This window comes from Homarus americanus, unplaced genomic scaffold (assembly GCF_018991925.1).
Source record: "Homarus americanus isolate GMGI-L3 unplaced genomic scaffold, GMGI_Hamer_2.0 scaffold39155, whole genome shotgun sequence".
Classification (NCBI taxonomy): Eukaryota; Metazoa; Arthropoda; class Malacostraca; order Decapoda; family Nephropidae; genus Homarus; species Homarus americanus.
This window is the reverse complement of record NW_024737042.1, coordinates 16,711,349-16,733,323: the sequence shown is the minus strand read 5'-3', so window position 1 is coordinate 16,733,323 and position 21,975 is coordinate 16,711,349. Positions and strand designations below refer to the sequence as shown.

The 21,975-nt window shown below is 39.7% G+C and overlaps 1 protein-coding gene across 1 annotated transcript in view; it reads right to left on the bottom strand.

The window, feature by feature from the left end:
* LOC121872754 (major facilitator superfamily domain-containing protein 4A-like) overlaps window positions 1-21,975 on the bottom strand; it is a 173,721-nt gene that overhangs the window by 135,354 nt on the left and 16,392 nt on the right. Inside the window, exon 2 of the mRNA XM_042375805.1 lies at window positions 9,446-9,804. Within this exon, the coding sequence (XP_042231739.1) occupies window positions 9,446-9,602 (157 nt within the window). The 5' untranslated portion in view covers window positions 9,603-9,804. The remainder of the gene's footprint in view (window positions 1-9,445; window positions 9,805-21,975) is intronic.

Here is a 21,975-nt window from a genome sequence, read left to right as displayed (position 1 = left end):
ATAAAAGCCTGATCACTTGCTTCGTTTGATTATCCAAATTATAATAGTAAATAGTTTATGAGTAATGCAATTTATGATACTAACAAATATATCATATGCAGTAACAATTATATTAATACATTACATAGGTGGTAATAAAGTTCACATATTTTCGAGTCCGATTCATTTCTTCGTACCATTCAAGATATGTGTGAGCCTCGTGTGTTTAGTGGAACATTCGGTGCAGTGTGGCCACGTTAACAGTTTAGAAGAAGCGATTTTGACGTATAATCTTGACTTGCAGATTGTATATAAGTCCAAAATATTCATTCGATTTGTTCCTTCATATATAAATACAAACAAAATCTTTCACATAATTTGTGTATTAAAGTATAAAACCATTACAGATCACAAACCTATTATGCAGATGACAAAGATTAATGGCTAGACAAATTAACAAGATAGACTGACAGATGCGGGGAGAGAGAGAGAGAGAGAGAGAGACTGAAAATTGAGGGCGGGTGATAAGAGAATATCCCATACATAATGCCAGATTCAGACGCACCATCCCTCACTTACCGATCTCAAACGATAGTAGTACGAGTAGTGTATAGCTCTTCGAGCGAGATATCTCAACTCACACGGCCCACCTCCCACTCAGAATTACTGCGCCAACTTGCTCCAATTTAATTCCTTTAAACTATTTCCGAGGCAATATCTCTAGGTTCTCCACTCGTTAGGATGGTGGCCCCTGAGTCTCCGGGACCAGGTCGACCAAGTCATTGTAGGAGACTGGGACCAAGGAGCTGGTGGTTGAGGCAAGTCCGAGGTAGTGTTTGACAGTCAGTACTGGTGACTTGAGCTGGTATACGACCTAAAACTAATTTTTCAACACGATCCAATGGTGAAATTGTGAATATTAAAAGCTACGTTTAATTAGAATTTAAACACTAAAGAAAAGAGATCTCAACTACGAAAGTAAATTTAACAAAAAAATAAGAGCATCGAAATTGCGTGTGCAACTACAGTATAAGTCTATTGAGTACCTGAATACCTCATATACGAGCATTAGACCAATGTATACAAGATACAGTGTACGAATACTGAATTCACAGTTACTGGATGTACAACCTCTAGAAATAGGTTTACATGGGCTACAAGTAATTTGTTTATACAAGTACATAACGAAAGCATGGCTACTGGAATCAAAGGGTTTCTAGGAACAGCTTCTACTCGACATTAGCTCTGGCGGGATGAGTCACCACAGGTAAACATATCAAGTCACTCGCAATTTTCAAACAATAAATTGTCGAAACTCCTAAAAAGAAAAAATTCCCGGGATATCATTATTATTTTCCTCTGGGATGAAGTAACGTAAAAAAAAGTGTCTATATTTGAGTTACAAACACCAGAACCCCTTAGGAGTAGTAATCTGGTACTGTGATCTTTGTCAACGTTTAACAGCAAATATTACCATTCCACTGACCATATTTAGGTGCGTGGTAAATAATCTCAGTCCTAGCACATCCTATTTTCAAAGCAAGAAAATTGTCATAGTGTATAAAAGGCCTTAAGAGCTCTGAGGTCAGATGCACCATTGAGCTAACTTAGTTCGAATTTCTGCTTTTATAAATGGCCAACTCTTTGGGTTAATGTATCTGATGTTCCCGGTTTCACATTAGTATCAATCACTGACAAATAGAGTAAAATTTTGGATTTTTTTTATTTAAATAGTTACACGGTAGTATTGGTAGATCGTGTTTTATTATACTGAACCTGTTACCATTCGTCTATATCACAGTCTTAGAAAAAAACAACTTCTAGAAATCATGTTTGGACAAAAAGACAAAGATATCCACTCATTACTAACCAGCCCAGTTACCGTATCAGAAACTTTCAAAACTATTGCAAGATATTTAGACGAGATTTCTATCAATTACTTGTTTTTAAAAGTAAATCCTACATGTAAAGATTAAATAAACTAAACGTAATCCAGATCTTTTCTCAGAAAATATATCCAGCCCACTACAGTTTTGTAATGAAGGGGTGGATATCTCATTATATCCTTTAACAGTGTTAGTGAGGCAGCTTGGTAAAGAGATGATGAAATAAATATAGTATAATTAGCCACTGGCAAAATATACATTACCCAAAGTAGCTAAGAATAATATCAATGGTTTCAGCCATAAGTACTGTATATTGCTTTGTTGAGGCATTTGAGGAATTTATCGCTCAACATGTCTCGTAAGTAAGGAGAGTAGAACACAGTAATAGACTATCTCTCACGTCAAGGGATAATGAAGTGTCTTACACAGTACTGAGAAAGTCTTAACCCAGCTACAACTATCTTAACCCAACTGCAACTATTTTAACCCAGCTACATTCATCTTAACCCAACTACAACTATCTTAACCCAGCTACAACTATCTTATCCCAACTGCAACTATTTTAACCCAGCTACAATCATCTTAACCCAAACTATAACTATCTTAACCCAGCTACAACTATCTTATCCCAACTGCAACTATTTTAACCCAGCTACAATCATCTTAACCCAACTACAACTATCTTAACCCAGCTACAACTATCTTAACCCAACTACAACTATCTTAACCCAGCTACAACTATCTTATCCCAGCTATAACTATCTTAACCCAGCTATAACTATTTTAACCCAGCTACAACTATCTTGACCCAGCTACAACTATCTTAACCCAACTACAACTATTGTAACCCAACTACAACTATCTTAACCCAGCTACAGCTATCTTAACCCAACTACAACTATCTTAACCCAGCTACAACTATCTTAACCCAACTACAACTATCTTAACCCAACTACAACTATCTTAACCCAACTACGACTATTTTAACCCAACTACAACTATCTTAACCCAGCTACAACTATCTTAACCCAACTACAGCTATCTTAACCCAGCTACAACTATCTTAAACCAACTGCAACTATTTTAACCCAACTACAACTATCTTAACCCAACTACAACTATCTTAACCTAGCTACAACTATCGTAACTACAACTATCTTAACAACTATCTTAACCCAGCTACAACTATCTTAACCCAGCTACAACTATCTTAACCCAACTACAACTATCTAAACCCAACTACAACTATTGTAACCCAACTACAACTATTTTAACTCAGCTACAGCTATCTTAACCCAGCTACAACTATCTTAACCCACCTACAACTATCTAAACCCAACTACAACTATCTTAACCCAACTACAACTATCTTAACCCAACTACAACTATTTTAACCCAACTACAACTATCTTAACCCAGCTACAACTATCTTAACCCAGTTACAACTATCTTAACCCAGCTACAACTATCTTAACCCAAATGCAAATATTTTAACCCAACTAAAACTATCTTAACCCAACTACAACTATCTTAACCCAACTACAACTATTTTAACCGAACTACAACTATCTTAACCCAGCTACAAATATCTTAACCCAACTATAGCTATCTTAACCCAGCTACAACTATCTTAACCCAGCTACAACTATCTTAACCCAGCTACAACTATCTTAACCCAGCTACAACTATCTTAACCCAACTACAACTATCTAAACCCAACTACAACTATTTTAACCGAACTACAACTATCTTAACCCAGCTACACCCATCTTAACCCAACTACAACTATCTTAACCCAGCTACAACTATCTTAACCCAGCTACAACTATCTTAACCCAACTACAGCTATCTTAACCCAGCTACAACTATCTTAAACCAACTGCAACTATTTTAACCCAACTACATCTATCTTAACCCAACTACAACTATCTTAACCTAGCTACAACTATCTTAACCCAGCTACAACTATCTTATCCCAGCTACAACTATCTTAACCCAGCTACAACTATCTTAACCCAGCTACAACTATCTTAACCCAGCTACAACTATCTTAACCCAACTACAACTATCTAAGCCCAACTACAACTATTGTAACCCAACTACAACTATCTTAACTCAGCTACAGCTATCTTAACCCAACTACAACTATCTTAACCCAACTACAACTATTTTAACCGAACTACAACTATCTTAACCCAGCTACAACTATCTTAACCTAGCTACAACTATCTTAACCCAGCTACTATCCCCAGCTACAACTATCTTAACCCAGCTACAACTATCTTAACCCAACTACAACTATCTAAACCCAACTACAACTATCTTATCTTAACCCAGCTACACTATCTTACAACTATCCCAACTACAACTATCTTAACCCAGCTACAGCTATCTTAACCCAACTACAACTATCTTAACCCAACTACAACTATCTTAACCAACTACAACTATTTTAACCCAACTACAACTATCTTAACCCAGCTACACCCATCTTAACCCAACTACAACTATCTTAACCCAGCTACAACTATCTTAACCCAGCTACAACTATCTTAACCCAACTACAACTATCTAAACCCAACTACAACTATCTTAACCCAACTACAACTATCTTAACCCAGCTATAACCAACAGCTACAACTAACAACCCAGCTACAACTATCTTAACCCAACTACATCTATCTTAACCCAGCTACAACTATCTTAACCCAGCTACAACTATCTTAACCCAACTACAACTATCTTAACCCAGCTACAACTATCTTAACCCAACTACAATAATTTTAACCAACTACAACTATCTTAACCCAGCTACAACCATCTTAACCCAACTACAACTATCTTAACCGCTACAACTATCTTAACCCAGCTACAACTATCTTAACCCAACTACAGCTATCTTAACCCAGCTACAACTATCTTAACCAACTACAACTATTTTAACTCCCAACTACATCTATCTTAACCCAACTACAACTATCTTAACTAGCTACAACTATCTTAACCCAGCTACAACTATCTTATCCCAGCTACAACTATCTTAACCCAGCTACAACTATCTTAACCCAGCTACAACTATCTTAACCCAGCTACAACTATCTTAACCCAACTACAACTCTAAGCCCAACTACAACTATTGTAACCCAACTACAACTATCTTAACTCAGCTACAGCTATCTTAACCCAACTACAACTATCTTAACCCAACTACAACTATTTTAACCGAACTACAACTATCTTAACCCAGCTACAACTATCTTAACCTAGCTACAACTATCTTAACCCAGGCTACAACTATCTTAACCCAGCTACAACTATCTTAACCCAGCTACAACTATCTTAACCCAACTACAACTATCTTAACCCAGCTACAACTATCTAACCGCCCAACTATATTTAACCCAACTACAACTATCTTAACCAGCTACAATCTTAACCCAACTACAACTATCTTAACCCAGCTACTACTTAACCCAACTACAACTATCTTAACCCAACTACAACTATTTTAACCGAACTACAACTATCTTAACCCAGCTACAACTATCTTATACAGCTATCTTAACCCAGCTACAACTATCTTAACCCAGCTACAACTATCTTAACCCAGCTACAACTATCTTAACCCAGCTACAACTATTTTAACCCAACTACAACTATCTAAACCCAACTACAACTATTGTAACCCAACTACAACTATCTTAACCCAGCTACAACTATCTAAACCCAACTACAACTATTGTAACCCAACTACAACTATCTTAACCCAGCTACAGCTATCTTAACCCAACTACAACTATCTTAACCCAACTACAACTATATTAACCCAACTACAACTATTTTAACCGAACTACAACTATCTTAACCCAGCTACACCCATCTTAACCCAACTACAACTATCTTAACCCAGCTACAACTATCTTAACCCAGCTACAACTATCTTAACCCAGCTACAACTATCTTAACCCAACTACAACTATCTTAAACCCAACTACAACTATCTTAACCCAACTACAACTATCTTAACCCAGCTACAACTACAACTATACTATAACCCAACTACAACTATCTTAACCCAGCTACAACTACAACTAACCCAGCTACAACTAACTCTACAACTATCTTAACCCAACTACAACTATCTTAACCCAGCTACAACTAACTTAACCCAGCTACAACTATCTTAACCCAACTATATCTATCTTAACCCAGCTACAACAATCTTAACCCAGCTATAACTATCTTAACCCAACTACAACTATCTTAACCCAGCTACAACTATCTTAACCCAGCTACAATAATCTTAACTCAGCTACAACTATCTTAACCCAGCTACAATAATCTTAACCCAACTATATCTATCTTAACCCAGCTACAACAATCTTAACCCAGCTATAACTATCTTAACCCGGCTACAACTATCTTAATCCAGCTTCAACTATCTTAACCCAGCTACAATTATCTTAACCCAGCTTAGCCAGCTATAACTATCTTAACCCAACTTAGCTTATTAAGGCAATCTAGACTAGGTTAAGTTAGGTTAATGTCGTCAGGGTAGTCTGAGTTAGGTTAAGATAATGGATGTATGGATAGTCAAGGTTCGATTAAGTTGATGATCGTAAAGATAGCCGACGTTTGGCTAAGACAAGTATTATCGTCAGGTTAGTCAAGGTTAAATTAGGTTACTGTTAGTCAGATGAGTTTTGGTTAAGTTAGGTTAAATTAGGTTTGGTTAATATTCTTATGGATGAATAAGACTAGGTAAGATAATGTTCTTAAGGATATTCAAGGTTAGGTTAGGTTAATGGTCGTTAATATGGTCAAATTAATCCTCGTCGTGATAGTCTAGGTTTTGTGTTGTTGCGATACTATGATTTTCAATTGCTTGTTGTTGTTTTTTCCGCTGCAGAATTTCTAGTTCGGGTAAAAAAAATCACTCCAGGTTGGTGGGTGTGTTGGTGACCCCAGCAGGGCCCGGCGGCGAAGCGGTACATCCCCTTTACGTACAGACGGGTTTGGGGATACTCACAGGCAGTGTGGTGTCACGCAGCTAAACTCACCGCCCACACACTTCCTCAGATTCTAGCTAAAACTTCATTTAAGGACCATACATTTATTATAAATCATATAATTTCTCTAAAGACAGTTATTTAATGCCTTAGTTATATAATTGAGAACATGTGGTTCCCATACGTGGCATTGGGCCGAAATAATAAATGCCTCCTTAAAATTTCCAGAAGGATAAATCAAATGTCAAATCTGGTTTCAACCCAGTTAGCAGGAGAAGCAGGTAATTCTGTTTATCGTCTGTCACTGGAACAGTTTTACTGCTGAGTAAGGCAGGCCCTATGCTGTAACTTACGAGTAAGCTGTCTCAGGAGTATCTCTATCGCTCCCTAACTGGCGTCTTCTCTCCATCTCTCTAGTTCTTTCCACTAACTGTAAAAAGGACATCCTTCTTCAAATGTCTAATTTAGTACATCGTAACAGCTGATGATGGCTTTTTAATTTTACTTTTTTTCTGGAGCAAAGTTGTCTCTCCGACCTGTGTTTCCTTTGCTACCATACGACCATAACTTAACCTTTGTTAACTTAACATTGTTGAACTTTTTATCTGCAATGCAGTCGATAAGTTATAGAAGTGTGCTCTCCTTGTCACACTTCCAACTTTTGGTTTCCCTGATTTTTTAACTTCTTGGATTTCCCTTTATCTACACAATCGCCATATCTGTACAGATTATTTTTCCACCGATGCTGGAATGCCTCAAGGCTTAGTTCCTGCTCCTATATTGTTAGTATTACATCTTGATAACTTCTCCATTCTCTCCAGTAACAATTAATTCTTTGTCGATTGTACTAACTCAATTTCAACCAAGCCTTGCAATGTGTCGCTGAAAATGTATTGAACAAATATTTTCAATGCATAGTTCAATGAGACCAAAGCGACCTAATTACATTCATTAGTACCAAAACACAAGTTCTCGCTGTCTCACTTTTCCAGCTTCCACTCTCTTTCACTAATATCCTATTGTATCAGCCTCTCCTTAGTCTTAAAATGACCACTGGCATCTCTTGGAATCATCATATTTTAACACTGCAAAGCATACTTCCACAATACTAGGTTTCCCACACAGCTACAGTATTACACTTTACAAAGATCATGTCTGCACTTACTTAAACTTCCATTCTAATGTGTGGAGTGGCACACCGCAGTCCTCTTTAACATTATTAAACAAGTCATAGTTCACAACCTGTCTCTCACTTACTCGTTAACCCGCCTCTTCATTTCAAATGGTCTGTCTCTTCACTTTCTCTTTTCTATAACTATTAACGTTGTAAAATGCATTACTGAAATCCAGTCAATTATCCCTCCTTCTTCCAAGCCCAATCATAATACCTGTACGAGTCATTCTTTTTCATGGCTCCCTTAATTCATCTAACCTTTATTCAGTCGAAATTTTATCATCTTTCGCCTCTTTCATTCCACAAACTTCTTGTCCATGGATCTTCCTTCCCTTCACACCTTTTATTCCATACACAAGTTTGAACATTTTATATGTAGGGCATCCACTAGCCCGCCATTACTCTCTTTATTCATGTACACTCTCTCCAAAAAGTATCTTTACGGAGGGGTCCAATGGATTTCAAAATGAATACCTCGACTCCTATTGTCTCGGTAGGGTTGTCAAAATCTTTCATCTATTGTGTCATATTGTCTAACTCAAAATCGTAAAGATACGTTTTGGAGCGAGTGTACCTTATCCATTCTATTCGAGGCAAGCCGTAAGTCATTTTCCAATTATTTTACCATTAAGAGGACACACCGTCATGCCTTCAGTACCTCCATTAGGCCATTATCATGTTAAATAATCGAAAAAATCTGATATCTTACCCCAAACACAAACTGTTCAAGCATAGCACATACCCTGATTACCCTTGACTCGTCCGTCAACTATTTTTAGGATTTTTTTTTCCTGGATGGAGATTAACTTTGAACATTACCCTATATATAATTGCATCTTTTAAGAATCCAGGACGTAGTACTACTCATATCATTGGAGTTGAATCATTTTTAGCTACTTTATTTTTAAAACGTCATTGGAGCTCCGTCTGACATCTCTATGAACACCAATCCAGTCTGATTGGCTCTCTCTCTTTGTGAAAACTCTTACTTTGCTCATGACGACCAGCTCTCCTGCCCGCAGTTGAGGACCATTTCTTGATGAACATTATTTTTTTCAAAGACTATCATAAAAGTTATTTGCTTCAAAGAGTTCTTCCAGCGACTATCTTATACTGATAGCCTTAGGTTACGTTTTTGCTGGTATTATCATTGTATCATATAACACTAGAGCTGTATTACACCTCCATAATCATGACAAAAAGATGTCTATAGACTATTCATTAGGAGTATTTCAATCATACTGGCTGAGATGCATTATTCTATACTGCATCGTCTTGGTAAACTGTAATATTCATATTTACGTGACAAATGTATACAAAGTCCTACTAGAATAAACTTTTAATCACTACATTCATGTAGAACATATTACTGGTGATCGTATAGGTTGAGTACTCACCTTCTGGTCGAGGAACCATGGTGTGTCCTAGTTTGTTGACACAGAGTTTCTTAGCGTGGCCCAGCACTCCCGCGCTGCCAACATCCCCATTAGCAGAGAAGTCGGTTATGCCATCCATCCTTTCACCCTTGGTAGAGGGTTGGGTGGGTTTCTCCATCGTGCGGCCTAAGAGAGGTTCCCAAGACAATGAGGGGCACACCGACACACCCACTCACGTACACCCCAGCGTTATTGTCCGAGCCAAGCACTCCCCTGAGTCTTGACTAAGAGTCTGAGGATTTACAGTTTCCAGATTAAGAATCGTATATCTTGTTAAATCCACATTTCTTTATCTTGTTTTGCTGTTGTTGATGGTGTATCTAAAAAATTTATTGAAAATTAAACTGTGATTTTCACTGTTTTTAAATACTTGATCATCATTGTTGTTCCAAACACTAAACATAAAGTTCAATATATATGTAGAAGAAATTATATACAGTAATATAACTTATGTCTTAACACTAAAATCCTACTATAGGATAAAAACAAAACACGAGAACACTGTATATTTCGACTGTAGCCTGCGGTCCTCTTCAGCCTAATCTAACCAATTTTACGTATAACTTAGATCCAACGATGGGAAAACAGCGTCTTAAATGAAACAGAACAGAAATTACCGTATACGAATTAATTTCGATTACGTTCTAGCAGTAAAAACAAATAGTTATTCATATTTGGCAAAAATTTACATATTTTTTTACGGGGAATAGTCCACCCGGGCACAGGTCATCGGCGAAAAAATATGAGTAAAAAGAAATTACAAATAGAAAAGAAAAAGATTATATTAATCTACACCACGAAGACCGGAAAACCAACTTTTTGGTGTGAGACAGATTGTATGAGTATGAAAACACAGAAGAAGGCAGAACATTTCATAGCTTGGCTGTGTGGGGAAAGAAGGATGTACTATAGCGGGTTATTCTAGTGTGACCGACAGCCACAGGATGCCAAATCCACCTAACATTGCCCGTTAAAGTACCTGTAAAAGAGAGAGAGTGAAGCAATATTGCGGCGAAGAGAAAGGGAAGGGAGATTATCAACTAAAGGAGGAGAGTTAATTTGACGAAAGGCCTTTGATTCCACTCTATCTAACAGATGGACAGAAGAAGAGCCACCCCAGATATGAGAGCAGTACTCCGAGTTAGGACGAGTGAATCCCTTATAAACTTGAAACAACTGCTCAGGAGTGAAGTAGCTACGGCATCTGTACAGCATTCCCAGTTTTCGGGAGGAAGCTTTAGCAATGTTGTGGATGTGTGGCTTCTATGACACATTAGAGGAAATGGTGAGACCAAGCATATCTATTTTAGAATTTGGCAGAATGATTGCGTCTTGATATGTGATTGGTGGGAGATCATCTTATTTGGAAAGTATAATTGGTAAATACTGTGTTTTATTACTATATAATTTAACCAAGTTTCTACCTCCCCATTCTGAGATGCTGCACAGATCCGCATTGATAGATAAATTGATATTAGCTCTAGAAACAGATCTAGTTTGAGAATTAGGGGGAAGGGAAAAATGTGAATAAGAGTGAAGAGTAGAATCATCAGCGTAAAAATGGATAGAATTACTCGTATTGTGAAGTAAATCATTGATAAAAAGCAGGAAGGGAGTAGGTGAAAGAACAGAGCCCTGTGGGACACCACTATTGGTAGAGAAAAAGAGAGAGAGAGAGATCCCTCGACAACAACTGCCATGGATCAGTTCGCAAGGAGGCTAGGAATTAGAGAATATAATGGGGAAGAGAAACCATAAGAGGGAAGTTTAGAAAGCAAAGACTTGTGCCATACCCTGTCAAATGCTTTGGGCATGTCGAGGGCCAAGACGAAAATTTCCCCATAATCCTTAAGAAAAGATGGCCGAAGATGGGTGCAGTAGGAGAGCAGATGACCAGTCGATCTCGCCTGGCGAAAGCCATACTGGTGATCCGACAAAAGAGAAAGGCGTTCAAGGTGACGGAGAAAATGAGAGATTAAGATAGTTTCGAAAATCTTGGAAAGGGATGAAGTTGGGGCAATGGGGCGATAGATAGAGGGATTGGAATGGTCACCCTTCTTCGGGATGGGCTGAACCAAGGCATGCTTCCAAGAAGAAGGAAAAGGTTGAGTTTTTAGACAAAGGCGAAAGGGGCGAGCAAGCACAGGGGTTAGAATTTCAGCACACTCCCTCAGAATACGAGGAGGTATTCCCGTCCGGCCCATGCGCCTTACTCACATCCAACGTGGATAACACATCAGCAAACCTACGAGTCGAGATTATAGGAAAGTGCATAGGTTCAGTAGGAGGAGCAGGAATAGGAGGGATAGAGTTGGAATCGTCTAAGGTGGAGTTAGAGGAGAATAAGGTGCCAAAGAGATTGGCTTTATCAGGGGGAGAGTTGGCAATAGAGTTATCAGGTCGGAAGAGAGGAGGAAAAGAGGGAGTGCAGAAGTTATTACAGATGTTTTGGTTAAGGACCAGAAGGATTTACTAGAAGAAGAGTTAGTCAGGTCAGCGGTCTTTCTCTTTATAAATTCCGCTTGGCCCTACTAAGAATAGCCTTACAACGATTTCTAAAAGTAGTTAAAGAATAGATGGTAAGAGGAGATGGAGATAGTTTCATAGCTTGATACGCCCTATCTCTCTCCCTACATGCAAGAGAACAGGAGCGATCAAACCATGACTGTAAAGTGAAAGTTTTGGTAGAAGGTGGGATAAATGCACTCATACCACCCTGTATAACCCCAGCAATGCTGTCAGCACATACCGAGGTGCCCCGAGTGGAAAGGCAACATTCATCCCAAGGAAAGTCAGAGAAGAATTCTCGCAAGGATTGCCAGTTTGCCCTCCGATATTGCCATAGTTGGCGTTTAGAGGGGAGTGGAGGAGGTGGTCGTGTCCAGTTTGATTTAATAGAAATAAGATTGTGTTCAGAAGACCGTAAGGGGGCAGAAATTGAGTATGAATAGTGTGAGGGGTTAGAGGTAAAACAAAGATCAAGAATGTAATTAAGTTGATCATGTCGATCTGGAACACGTGTAGGGTGTTTGATTATTTTTTCCAGATCATTAAGTAAGGAAAAAGAGATTGCCTCATCTCCACCTGGGTTATCCCTTGCAGAGCCAAGCCACTCTCTGTGATGTACATTGAAGTCCCCTAGGTAGACGATCTCGGTGTTGGGGTGTGTGAATTGCAACGGCTCATGGCAAGAAGTGAGATAGTCGAAAAGTTCTAAATTGTTGGTAGAGTTGGGAGAACAATATAGGAAGCAAAGAAAAATAGTCATTGTTGGTATAGATATTTTGAGACAGATAACATCACAAAGAGACGATTCAAGATCCGTTAGTCGAGCTATAGGTGTACGTGTGTTGCAGTAGGCGCATACACCTCCCTCGGAACGGAAAGAGGTATAAAGGTTGTAGTTTGAGACTTGAAAAGGTTTGGGTGAAGCTGCTTTGGTCAGTTGAAGTTCAGATAGTAGTAAGAGGTCGGGGGAAGAGGTTAATAGATGGTGCTCCACAGAAGAAAAATTGGATCTCAGGCCGCGAAAGTTGGAAAAATGAAGTGTGAAAATAAACGATCCTCCAGCTATCGCGGTGACGTCAGTTGAGGCCCCAGTAGTTTGATGATGATCAGGTCGGCCCTGAGGTCCACAACATTCCCGACCACTGGGACCCATCCGAGAAGGCCTTGCTTTAATATTATTGTCAACTGATATCATAGGAGAAAAAAAGAATAAAAAGAATAGAACAGATCAAGAGTGAGAAAGGTTATGTATGTTGTGTTGTCAATAGTAAGAGAGACAATTGAGACCCTGCAATTGTGTGTAAATGAGGCAGAAACCTGGGACTTGGTCACAATTTTCGTAATGCTATATGGCTTCCAAAATCTTCCCAGGCGGCAGTACTGAGAATATCGGCAACCTTGGCATCAATTGGATCAATTTTCCCTTGTCCAATGACATGACCAAGGAAGCTTAAGGTGGCATGTCCGAATTCACTCTTGGGTAGGTTTACGGTGAAGTTGAACTCTGCTAGACGATTGAAGAGTTCACGGAGTCGGCCAATATGTTGTCCCCATGTGTCACCGACGACGACCAGATCTTCTAGATAGGCGTACACTCCAGGCAGGCCTGATGTTACTATATGCATCACTCGCTGAAATGTTGCTGGTGCTCCTTTGAGGCCGAAGGGCATAACTTTGCATTGCCACAGCCCCTCCGCAGTGACAAAAGCTGAAACCTGCTTTGCTTCTTCCGAGAGTTTGATTTGGTAGTAGCCTTTGAGAAGATCCAGCTTGGTGACAAATGATGCTTGACCCACACTATCGATGATGTCGTCGATGCGTGGCAATGGCTATGCATCAGCACGTGTCACCAGGTTGACCTTCCTGTAGTCAGTACACATGCGGACACTTCCGTCGGGTTTAGGCACCGGCACACAGGGTGACGCCCATGCACTACTGTTCCTCTCCACTAGGTCATGTTCCAGCAGATACTCCACCTCCTGCTTCAGCTTCTCCCGCTTATCAGGGCTCATTCGGAAGGGTGCTTGCTTGATGGGAGATGTGCCAGGCAGCAGTACTAGGTCGTGCTCCAGCAGAGAACACTGGCGTGGCACATCGTCGAAGAGTGGCTTGAACTCCTGCAGCAGTTGCACCACATCCTGAGACTGCTGTTGTGAAAGATGGGATACCTTAGAGGCAGGGTCACACAATATACTGTAATAACAGATTTTTATGGGGATATCCACTTGGAAATCAGTGTCTGGGACCACCTCCTCTCCTGTTACCGAACAAACCACTTCACTGCTACCAAAATACGGTTTCAACCTGTTGATATGAATCAAACTCTACAATTTTCTCTTGTCTGGAGTCGCTATGACATAGTTGAGGTCATTTAATTTCTTAATTATAGTGAATGAACCCTCATATTTAGCTTGAAGGGGATTTCTATACAGGGGTATACGTGCTAAAACCCTTTCTCCAGGCTTAAATTCTCTAGCTTGACAGTGCTCATCATATTGCTTTTTCATTTTCTCCTGTACTTCTGACAGATTTTCACGAGCAATCTCACCTACTCTCTTCAGTTTCTCTTTAAACTTCTCTACATACACTGACAAAGGGACTTTTATCTGATTACTTATCCAACTTTCCTTCAACACAGTCATAGGACCTCTTACAGCATGACCAAAAATCATTTCAAAGGGACTGAATCCTAGGGAATCTTGGGGACTCTCTCTTATGGCAAACAACATAAGTGGTACTCCTTCATCCCAATCCTTATCAGACTCCATACAGTATTTCCTAAGCATAGATTTAAAAGTCTGGTGGAACCTCTCTAGGACACCTTGGGTTTGAGGGTGGTACGCAGAAGCTAAGAATTGCTTAATACCCAATTCATTCATCACCTGCTGGAAAAGAAAAGAAGTGAAATTAGTACCCTGATCCGACTTTACAACTCTGGGAATGCCATATTTAGTGAAGAAGTTAGTCAGAGCCTTTACCACACTCTTTTCTTTGATGTTTCGCAATGGTATAGCCTCTGGGTACCTGGTGGTAGTACACATGATTGTTAACAAATATTGGTGGCCACATCGAGTTTTTGGGAGAGGACCTACACAATCAATTTTAACCCTGCTAAATGGCTCATCTACCACAGGAATGGGTTTTAGGGGAGCAGGTTTTATGACCTGATTCGGTTTACCAGCCATTTGACATTCATGGCAAGTTCTACAGTATCTGGCAACATCACCCTTCATTCCAGGCCAGTAAAAATGCTACAAAATCTTCTTGTATGTTTTCCTAATTCCTAAATGTCCTCCCAAAAGTCGTGTGCTAATTTCAAGATTTCTCCCCTGTGACATCTGGTGAATCACAACCTGATGCACAACATTCCACTCATCAGCAGGATCAGATACAGATCTGAACTTCCTCATAAGTAAATAAGTAACCCTGAATCCATGTAGTAACAAACAGGCAAGCGAGCCGCTTCTTCAATATCCACAGCCTTCCTACATAGTTCAGCTAATTCGGAGTCACTCTGCTGATTATCTATCAGTTTTTCCCTAGTGACAGGTACTTTCTGAATGGTAATGTTGTCACCAGAAGAGAGATCAGCTTCAGATTTTGGGGAATGAATGTTAACTGAATCTTTAGCTTCACTCACATCTCTCCCACCAACGTCACTATCAAATGAATCATCCTGACTGTCAAACAGATTCTCAATACCTAAATCATTTTCATCATTGCCAGGTGCACTACTATCAGCAATACAGAGCTTACGGTCAACTGAAGGAACGGTCTGTACCTTATTCCGAAGAGTCTGGCTCCTTGTAACTGCACATAAATGAAATAAATCAGGGTATTCTTCTTCAATTAAACCAGTATTATTATCCTCTGTAGGAGTCGAAGATACCACAGGATCTGGCACCACGCTGGCTCCTGCAATATCATTACCCAGCACAAAAGTAACCCCTGTCACAGGAAGAGAATCTTGAACACCAATAGTCACCCAACCAGTCACAAGTGGAGTTCTTAAAAACACCCTACACAAAGGAACAGTGATCACTCCACCGACACCCTTAAGCACCAAATGCTCTCCAGTATGGGAATCTTCCACGCAGGGAACAGATCCTTTCAACAGAATACTGTGGGAAGCACCAGTGTCACGCGAAATCTTCGCAGGGTACTGATCATCTGATTATTCAACTGCAACTGAACCATCAAACATGAAAGGTTCAAAAGAATCCTCCTTTGGGCGATTTCTCACTAAAGTTTTGTCAAACTTCTCCAGAGGTTCGAATGAGAGCACTGGCTCTTCCGTCTTTGCTTCCAATTTAGGGCAATTCGCAATCACATGACCTGGTTTCTTACAGTAAAAACAGACAAATGCTTTAGTCTTGGCATAGGTCTTGGAAAGCTCACCTGAGTTTCCACGAAAATTTACTTTACTAGAAGAAGTAGCACTACAATTCTGCCTACCACCCTTTTCCTTGGTTACAAAACCCTTTCCACCTGAATTATTTTGAGATTTAACAGGATGCATTTTGTGAGTAAGGGCATAGCTATCAGCTAATGCAGCAGCTTTATGAACATTACTAATATCTCTCTCCTAAGTACAATTGTATATCTCCTGGAGTGGCTCTTTTGAACTGTTCTATAATCACCAACTGAACAAGTTCCTCAAAAGTTTCTACCTTGCTAGACTTTATCCACCTTCCACACATTTTACTCAATGAATAAACAAATTATATATACGAGTATACATCAGTCTTTCTCATAGTCATAAATTTCACTCTATATGTTTCAGGAATGAGTTCATATGCCTTAAGAATTTCTTCTTTCACTAACTTATAACTACGACAAACTTCACTTGACAAAGACAGAAATGCTGAACGAGCTGACCCAGTGAGCACACTTTGAATCATAACAATCCACAACTCTTCAGGCCACTGTGAAGACTTTGCAATTTTCTCAAACTGCATGAAAAACTCTTCTGGCTCCTCGTCAAAAGCAGGCATAAGTCTCAAATGTTTTGTCACATCAAACAATTTTGTCTCAGATTCTAAAGACAATACCTGTAAGTCTTGTCTTTTACTGCTAACCTGTGCTAACGCTAATTCATGCTGCCTTTCACGCTCTCTTTCCCTTTCTTCTCTTTCCTTCAAAGTCAACTCATGCTCCATTTCTAACTTTTTGATCTCTACAGCTTCCCTGGGGTCAAATGAAAGCAAAGTCAGTGCCTCCTTCGGTAGCACCTCTTCATTTACAAGTTCAGTTAGTACTGCATTTTGAATTTCAGACTTCCTTTGAATACGTCGATACTCAATTTCATATGTATCAGCAAGTTTCATCCAATCATCCTTTCGTAGAACACAGTCTTTCAACATTTTCACGGGTGGATTCTCAACAAACTCCTCAACATCAAAAGTAGCCATGATTTATCAATAAAGAATCTCTATGTCTAAATATTCCCAATAGTTAATGAGTGATAAAGGGATCTATCCTGGCCAATCCGACGGAAGTGTCCGCCTGTGTACTGACTACAGGAAGGTCAACCTGGTGACACGTGCTGATGCATAGCCGTTGCCACGCATCGACGACATCATCGATAGTGTGGGTCGAGCATCATCTGTCACCAAGCTGGATCTTCTCAAAGGCTACTACCAAATCAAACTCTCGGAAGAAGCAAAGCAGATTTCAGCTTTTGTCACTGGGGAGGGACTGTGGCAATACAAAGTTATGCCCTTCGGCCTCAAAGGAGCACCAGCAACATTTCAGCGAGTGATGCATATACAGTGACATCAGGCCTGCCTGGAGTGTACGCCTATCTAGATGATCTGGTCGTCGTCGGTGACACATGGGTATAACACATTGGCCGACTCCGTGAACTCTTCAATCGTCTAGCGGAGTTCAACATGCCACCTTAATCTTCCTTGGCCATGTCATTGGACAAGGGAAAATTGCTCCAATGGATGCCAAGGTTGCCGATATTCTCAGTCTACCCGCACCTCACAATCGAAAGGCTCTCAGAAGATTTCTCGGGATGGTTGGATTCTACAGGTTTTGTCAAAATTTTGCCAGGGTGATCACTCCCATGACATATTTGGTCAGCCCAAAAAGAAAGTTTGTGTGGACTGATGAATGCCAGACAGCATTCGAAAAGGTTCGTGGGTTGTTGGCGACGGCACCTGTACTGCAACTCCCAGACTTTAAGAAACAGTTTGTGATACAATCGGATGCATGTGACACAGGAGTTGGTGCTGTGTTAATGGAAAAAGGAAAAGATAGAATATTGCACCCGAACTGTTATTTCTCTGTCAAACTGAAAAAGCATCAATGTGGATATGCCACAATAGAAAAAGAAGCATTGGCCCTTTTGTTAGCTCTGGAAAAGTTTGAGGTGTATGTAAGTGGATCACCTTACCCAGTGATAGTTTATACAGATCACAATCCACTTCAGTTTGTTCATAATATGAGAAATAAGAATCAAAGACTGTTACGGTGGTCATTAGCTGTTCAACCCTATAATATAGAAATCAAACACATAAAGGGCTGTGATAATATTATTGCCGACACTCTATCTCGTGTTGAGTAAAAGGTTATTCAGAGCTTCTTAAACTTTAAAATTAAGGGGGTAGATGTTACTAGTGTCGGAATAAGAACCAATGAATAGATTACTGGTAGGCATATGAACTTCGACTGATTCGTTGTGTACACACTGAAGCAGTTAAAATTTAGATATTATATATTATATTTGAAATGTAGTAACATTAGCTTCAATGTGTTAGGTAAAACAAAGTAATGTTTATTGTATTAGTCTCGAATACTAATGAATGAGTGAGCGTTTGATAGCTATTTGTGGATTCGCAACTTGAACGTCTTTTGTTTATGGCGTCATTTCCGCCCACCTCTGCTCGCTCTGTTTAACTCCCAAGCCGGGTGATGGCCGTATTGGGCTGGTAGTCATAAGATAAGTATCTCCTCTCCTATTGTATATTTCTAGTGGTATAACGTGGTAACCTTGCTCGACTTTTAAGGACACCAAGTATTATATAGTGATTTATATGTGAGACTGTGGGTAGACTGAGAATATCGGCAACCTTGGCATCAATTGGATCAATTTTCCCTTGTCCAATAATAACAATAATAATAATAATTTTGTTGCGATTTCGACCCAGTAGTAACAGCTGAAAAGATACCCCAGCCTTTACGAGTCAACAGTATTATACAGAAAAAAAATAGAAAAGAAGAAAAATATGGGAAATATAAACATAAAATTGAACTGTAAAAGATAAAAACATATTAAGGATTTCATATCGTAAACGAAAGTGCAATCAAAATAAAATAAAATATTCTCCCCTCTCCGACAGCCTTTCCCCCAAACATCCCCTCAGCAAAATCATCCTTCATACATCTCCAAACATAATCTCACCAACATATCTTTACCAACATCCTCTCTTTTCACTAACGTCCCCTCACAAATATCTCTCCCCAATCAATATCCTCCCCAACATCCTTTCGTCGCCAACTAAGTCTGCATATATTCCTTCACCACCCCTTCACCAACAGCCCTTTCCTGACATTTCTTCCCAAACATCCCTCACCATCATCCTCCACCCTTACATAACTTTCCCCAAATCCCCTCACCAACATCCTCTCCACACATATTTTCTCCAACACATCTTCATCAGCATTCAGTCCTCAACATCTCCTCCCCTTTAGTATTATGTAATCGAACTAAAAGGAATGTGTCATTGTTTTAAAGGGTTAAGATATCGTACTCAATGGATTAAGTTAATGAACCTTACTCATCTTATACATTGGGCTTTATCATCGTACTCAAAGGGTTGGCATCGTACAGTGCTCTAGGTGTTGAGTTAATGTACCTTACTCATCTTATTCGTTGGACTTTTTCATCGTACTCAAGGTGTTAAAGGGAAAGTTAAAGTTAAATGTGTCAGTAGTGGAAGAAAGTTGGAACTGAGAAAGAGGGGATGAAGATATAAAAGACTTACGCCCTCAAAATACTGTTGTGTGAGCCGATATCCAGCAATATAGAAGCAGCATGACCCATCAGAGCACTGGCAACATAAGGCCATGTATTTATTCGTCAGTGAGAGCAAGAAAAACGTATGTTGTTGCGAGAAATGGACAGCGGTTTGGCGGCGAGCTTTGCTGGCTGGATTAGTGCTCAAATGAGCTTTATATGATGCCAATTAAAATTTAAATAAATCATGAAACAATAATAATTTAAAATGTAACGCATAAACGGTGACATATTTCAATTTATTCGTCACTTTAAAACTTCTTTGGTATTATTAAATCATTATTTGGGGTCTTTGACCAGCCAGCAGCCGCCACTTTTAAAGAAACTTCACGAATCACGATGCACCCATTGAATTTTCCTTAGCGTTTGCAGATGCCTCACTTGCTTCAGCAATTGAAGAGCTATAGCACAATCCTGCAAGGCCTCAACTGTAGTAACGGGATCCATGGCGAACCTCGTCTAGACGCTTTGTTGTTGCTTTCGTTGCGTTGGGCCGACGCGCCAACAAAACATCCCAGTGTGACGTAAAATTCTCTTTGTTTTGCTAGCCAGACCGTGTTTGCCAAACATGTTTGGAGGAAAGTGCCCAGTGTGCCGCCGCCATGAGAGTGAGTAAGGGGATTATGAGGCCGGGTCCTGTCACACAACAGATGTAAAACACCCTGGAATTAGGGAGCTGATTGACCGACTACGTTCGGATTGGGCTTGGGAAGATAAGAGCTGTGGAATTTGGGTGATGTTTCTATTGGGGGCTGTATCTATTTCCTGATCAAACTGTTTACCTTTGAAACATGATCTGAAATGTCCGCAATAGTATATATGTTTGAGTGTCCACTTAGACACACAGGTATGAGTGTACAATGCGGTAAATTGGTCTAAGTTGTCCACTGCGGCAAGTGGATCTGAGTGTCCGTTACATCACATTCATCTAAGTGTCCACTGTGCGTCTAATTACGCGTTAGCTCTAGAATATAGAGTTGAAGATGAGGTCGAGCCAAGGGGTCAGGGTGTAGGAGGAATGACGAAGTTCTCTACACGCCGTCCCAGCAGTAAATATAGGCGAGAACCCACTTTCCCCCTCTGGAACAACCCTATCGATGACAGCGGATGATGACAGCATTGCCAGGAGGTTAAAATGTTGTTAAATAGATGCCAGAGGCCATATAACATCATCCATCATCACTACATATAACACCACCCATCATCACTACATATAACAACATCCATCATCACTACTATAACACCACCCATCATCACTACATATAACACATCCATCATCACTACATATAACACCATCCATCATCACTACATATAACAACATCCATCATCACTACATATAACATCATGCATCATCACTACATATAACACCATCCATCATCACTACATATAACAACATCCATCATCACTACATATAACATCATGCATCATCACTACATATAACACCATCCATCATCACTACTTATGACACCATCCATCATCACTACATATAACATCATCCATCATCACTACATATAACACCACCCATCATCACTACATATAACAACATCCATCATCACTACATATAACACCACCCATCATCACTACATATAACAACATCCATTATCACTACATATAACATCATGCATCATCACTACATATAACACCATCCATCATCACTACATATAACACCATCCATCATCACTACATATAACACCATCCATCATCACTATAGATCGGTAAAGTAGTTTCCGAGATTCTCGTGCGGACACACAAACAAACAAACAGACAGACTTCTTTATTTTATATATATACTAGCGGAATCGCCGCCCTCCAGGCGACTCTTTCGCTAGGCCAAGGTAGGACGCCACCCTCCGGGAGGCTCCACATTGTCTCACTGTAGTGCATTAAGGTGTCTGCTTTGATCCTGACTTTGTACTCATCAGAAGGCATGTTTTCCAGGGCATTTTTAAATGACTATACA